Source organism: Metschnikowia bicuspidata (assembly GCF_001664035.1).
Source record: "Metschnikowia bicuspidata var. bicuspidata NRRL YB-4993 chromosome Unknown METBIscaffold_2, whole genome shotgun sequence".
Classification (NCBI taxonomy): domain Eukaryota; kingdom Fungi; phylum Ascomycota; class Pichiomycetes; order Serinales; family Metschnikowiaceae; genus Metschnikowia; species Metschnikowia bicuspidata.
In genome coordinates, this window is record NW_017387732.1 from 1,625,761 (window position 1) to 1,630,981 (window position 5,221).

Here is a 5,221-nt window from a genome sequence, read left to right on the forward strand (position 1 = left end):
AATCGAAAGAATTGAGAGAATCGAAAGAATTGAGAGAATCGAAAGAATTGAGAGAATCGAAAGAATTGAGAGAATCGAAAGAATTGAGAATCGAATGAGAGAATCAAAGGAACCGAGAGATCCAAAGGTATTGAAAAAACTGAGACTGAAGGAATCACCATAATTCAGATGAAACTCAAACCCCTCCCCATCACCTGTCCTCGACGACGCCCGTGATTGCGGCTCGATAGGTCATAATATTCTCTGCTGCCCATCGGTAAAAGATGATCCATTAGGAATTCACAACACGCCTCGATTTGGCTTTGCTCGTGGCCCCCTCTTTTTGGACAACCAAAGAAGGCATAGTCTTGCTGCCTCTAGAATATACAGATTCTGGTCACATCACCCAGGATTTCATGTGCATGTGCGGCGTGAGGCGCTGCCCAAAAAGGGAAGTGTTTTGAGAAGTGACATACTGGCTTAGTCACGCGGGCAGCACTCAGTCATACAAGCCAATAAAGTGGAAAGTCAGAGTCGTAATCTGGCGGCGCCGGACAGACTAATTCCTAGCGCCAGGCAAATACAACCTGCTTGGTCTGAAACATCAAATGCCATGATAGTGAATGTTGCCAAATTCAGACAAACATTTACCCACCAAGCCAAATATGATCTCACCGAACACCAAATATTAAACCCACCAATACAAATATGAAGCCACCAACACAAACATTAGATCCCACCAGTAAAGTACTGCATCACACCAGTAAAAGTAATACATCCCACCAGTAAAATTACATTCACCAGTAAAATTACATTCACCAGTAAAATTACATCCCATCAGTAAAATTACATCCCACCAGTAAAATTACATCCCACCAGTAAAATTACATCCCACCAGTAAAATTACATCCCACCAGTAAAATTACATCCCACCTGTAAAATTACATCCCACCAGTGGAATATCACGTCCCAGGAATACAATAAGATCCCACCAATACAAACCTTACATCCCACCAGTAAAAGTCTTACATCCCACCAATACAAACATAAACCCCACCGATCAAATTCCCAAGTACAGACCGGGCTTCCAAATCTCCACCACCACAACCACCAAGCACCAACTCCACTGCCATTTCATCCATCGCGCTTAAAATACGAGCAAGGCCCCCCAGAACTTTTAGTCTCCCGAAACTGCCCCAACACCCGTTGCCCCCATAATCCAAAACCCAACACTCGTGTGAAAACCTGGACCACCTTGTCACAGCAACTCGCGATGTTCTCGCCGATAACTCTAAACGGCGTTGCGGCGGGACCGGGGAGCCGAAAAAGAAATCCCAGCCCATATCGCCGCGTATCTCCAGAAGTCTCAACTGGTCGCCCACTCCGTCGCGCACGCGTCTACCTACTGGCGCCGTGCCGACGCACGCACGCCAAATAGGCTTCCGTGTGTGCTGTGTGCAGTGCGACGCGCTCCGTACGCATTCCTTGCCCGGCTATGTGCAGGCAGGCCGTGGCAGCGCGTTCCGCCCCTTGTCTGCTCTCCGCACAGAGCCCCAGCCATTCTTAAAGTCACCCGCGGCCCCGCCTTCCAGGCCCCTGCGATTTTTCTTCCCGAATCCGTCTTCAATTTATTTCCCCTCCTGCTTTCTTTTTTGCCTGGCCATTGTTCTCGATTTCAACTGCCCTCACTGGACGAGCCTTGCCCCACGCCTTTTTTTTTTTTTTGGAAACATCAGATCTTCGAAGGTCGTGATCCACGCGCCGCCAATCCATCCACGCGCCGTCAATCCATCTACGCGCCGCCAATCCATCTACGCGCCGCCACCGTTTTTCTCCTTTGGTTGCTGCAAATCCTCTGGGCCTCCCTTTGTTCAAGCAGCCGTGGCAGCCCCTCCCCCTCCCCCCAAAAAAAAAACGTGTCTGTTTCCAGCCTGGTCTGTTTGGTCCTCTCGACGCTGTTGTCTCGACCCTGAAAACGGAGACCCCCTGTGGCTGCAAATCCATCTGGAGCACAAAGCGAAACAGGTGGAATCTTTTCTGGACCCGCCACTCTGACCCGCAGGCTCGGTGCTTTGAAACCGCGCGTGCTTGCCGGGAGCTCCTTTTTTTTTCTGCCCGTGTCCCCTTCAAAACCACGACACTGCTCCGTCAAATGTCGCTGCTGGCCCACCGCTCGCAGGTGCTCGTGTCGCATCCACGTGACCTGTCCGACACGCCCCTCACCCGCGTCTCCGGCAGGATCTCCACGCCCCCACACTCGATTGCCGGCAAACGAACGCACGCGGACCTCGCCACCCCGGTCCGGGCGTGCGATGCGCCCGCAAAGGCCGTGTTGCTATCGCCGGCGTTCTCCTCGCCCCAGCCGCCCGAACAGCCCGTGTTCGACAAGGCCGACATGATGCACGCCGCATACATTGCGCCCACGGCCGCCATCGACTCGTCGTCGTTCCTCCACGCGGCCAAGGCCAGCAGGTCCTTCAGCGACGCCATCAGCGAGCCATTCAGCGAGTCGCTCTCGGAGACTTTCAGCGATGGCCACGTGGCGGAGCCTGTCCCCGTCTCGCAAGACGCGAGTGGCCACAAGAGGAAGAAGCCGAAGAAGGTGCGCCGCGAGCCGCGCGACGCATGCTTCTCCTTGGCTTCCTCCGAGAAACCGCCGTACTCGTACGCGACGCTCATTGGCATGGCCATTCTCTCGCACCCTGCCAAGCAACTCACCTTGTCGCAAATCTACCTGTGGATTTCGGAGACTTTCAAATACTACCGCCGCGAAGACGTGGGCTGGCAAAACCTGATCCGCCACAACCTCTCTCTCAACAAAGCATTTGTGAAAGGCGAGAAGTCCAAGGACGGCAAGGGCCATTTCTGGTGCATCGAGTCGAACTCAGAGGACTTGTTTCTCAAGGCCAAAAACAACAAGAAGAGCCTGTACCACGAGGTCATGGACCAGTTGGCCCTGGTCAACCGGCAGCCCCACGCCCTGATCCCCCTGTCGCCGCCATCGTTGGCGGATGACGACACACAGAAGTGCTTCGTCAATGAACAGCAAGGCATGAAATTGTTTGATAGCCCGAGGTCCATAGGCGCGACTCACGACGATGTTGACGGCGATGAAAGCAACAGATTTCCTAGTGCCACTATGCCCTGCTTAAGTACCCCTGGGCGTGCCGAGGGGGCCTCCGACCTTTCCGAGCATTCCTTGCTAGTCGGTAGAAGCTTGGGCTTCACGCTGAGCTTCAGCTGTAGCCTGAATTTCGAGCTTCTGCCTCTCCCAACGTTGCGCACCGGCCCTTTGCTTGAGCCTCTTTCTCCAGGGGGGAACGCGCTTTTGGCACAGAATCTAGGTCATTTGCTGGTTCATTTGCCCAACATCTCTGTGTCAAAATCTGGAGCACATCTCACGCAACTCCAACCACCCATGACTGGTACAAGTACTCCTAGAGCTGCTGGTACAGCTCGGACGACACCAAAGTCTAATATGAAGACACCTCTTCGATTGCTACGCACACCGATGAGCGGATCCATGATCCATAAGCTCGGATACTCGCCATCGTATCTTGAAGAGTTCAACCACTCGCCCTTCGCTGCTGGAAGAACCATGTTGAACTCGTACGACGATGACGACATGCTAATGAGAGCCTTTGACAGTCCGGCGGCAAGCAAGAGTTCCAAACCCAGTTTGCTTGGAGAGTTGACGAAGGCCACTTCGGAAGATGTCAACACGACAGACGCCTCGCAGAGCAAGAGATGAGCTATTCATGTGTGGGTGGTTTACTTGGGTATGAGGCAGGGTGCTTCTTTTGGTTCTTGTTATTTTCTGGTTCTATTCTTTCAATTTGGGACGAGCCTCAGACATTGGGGCCGGGCGTTCTCGTTTAACGCAGGCTCCGCTGGCTCGCATATATAATTCTTCTCTATTCCTGACATGTATTACTTAATTCGAAGCTTGTTTATAGCCCGCTAGTCGCTTGAGAAACAGCCTCTGCAGCCACACGTGACACAGCCGTCCTGGTTTCTGCCATCGACATCTGCTCGGGGGACTCGACAAATGCACGTTGTGCCGTGGTTTTTCTCGCTCACCACAATACAGCCCACACAGCACAAGTTTTCGTAGCCCTGTTTCTTCCATTTTGCGATCAAGTCGGCGTCGACATATTTTTGCCGTATAAGATAATCGTACAACTCCTTGGAGATGGCCTTGCGCTGGTAATACATACTATACACGTACCTGGAGATTTGGTGGTTTAGCTTAAGTATGGGCCATAACGACGAGTGTTTGTTGGCGGTCGAGCTTTGAAGCGACGTACTCTGGGCCTCTTTCAACTTAGCTAGTAGTTTGGTAAGTGTGGGCTCTACCTTCTCGTAATCCGCGGGCGGTTTCTTGGACCTCGGGGCCTTCGGCATTTTTTGGATGGAAATTGTGATTGTTTAGAGATGAGATGGAATGCCTTAGATAAGATCGAGATGCGCGCGATAAACGGCAGAGGAGCTATTCGCACAAGGAATGGGAACTGACTTTGAAATTGTAAAAGAGGTGGTATTCCTATTTTGGATTTTCGTAGAGTTTTGTGCTCATGCTGTTTGGCAGCACATTCTCTTTGACGGCTCTTGAGTTGCTCAAATAGATATCAGATATTTATATCGCGTTCTCATTGGTGCTTTCCGGTCTGCAGGGTTTCTTTTGATACTTTGTTTTATTCATAAACGAAAGTCAGAGAAAACAAAAAGCTTCTTTGTGATGTCCCTATATCATTTTCGACCATGGTTTTGGCGTTGCTATGCTTCCAGGAGACTGCTGAACTGCGCGGCGTGAATATCTGGTTTCTTTGGAACACGGTATAGAACATGAGACTGCGAGATGTGAGATTTTGATATTCTGTGTCCCTAGTGAAATCTTGAATGGAAACGAAGCTACTATTGGAGGATGTGTCAGAAAAACATGAAACATGGGCGGGATGAGGTCTGTGCTTCAAGGCGATTTTGCTTTTATTCGTCGAGATAGACAATATTGTAAGACACAGCATCTAAGCCAAATGGTGAAGATACTTAAAGCTCGACAGATTGAATATCAATCGATTGTACCTTTTCATCCCGACTACAGACAAAGAGGCCTTCAAAAAGTAAAAAGAAAAAAACAATGTTTATAAAAAATATCGACATCAGCAGGATTCGAACCTGCGCGGGAAATCCCAATGCATAAGCCCGAATTATTCGAGTGCATCGCCTTAACCACTCGGCCACA

General features: G+C 50.7%; 2 protein-coding genes across 2 annotated transcripts; one reads left to right on the plus strand and one right to left on the minus strand.

Moving 5' to 3' along the window:
• Nucleotides 1-1,675: 1,675 nt before the first annotated feature.
• HCM1 (Hcm1p) lies at nt 1,676-3,730 on the plus strand (the record flags this gene model as incomplete). Its single annotated transcript, XM_018859270.1, has 3 exons — nt 1,676-2,386; nt 2,444-3,006; nt 3,049-3,730. The coding sequence occupies exons 1-3, from the start codon at nt 2,132-2,134 to the stop codon at nt 3,728-3,730; spliced, it is 1,500 nt and encodes a 499-aa protein (XP_018712836.1). The 5' UTR covers nt 1,676-2,131.
• A 104-nt stretch (nt 3,731-3,834) lies between these two features.
• BUD31 (U2 snRNP complex subunit) lies at nt 3,835-4,528 on the minus strand. Its single transcript, XM_018854568.1, has one exon. The coding sequence runs from the start codon at nt 4,381-4,383 to the stop codon at nt 3,940-3,942; it is 444 nt and encodes a 147-aa protein (XP_018712837.1). The 5' UTR covers nt 4,384-4,528; the 3' UTR covers nt 3,835-3,939.
• Nucleotides 4,529-5,221: the final 693 nt, after the last annotated feature.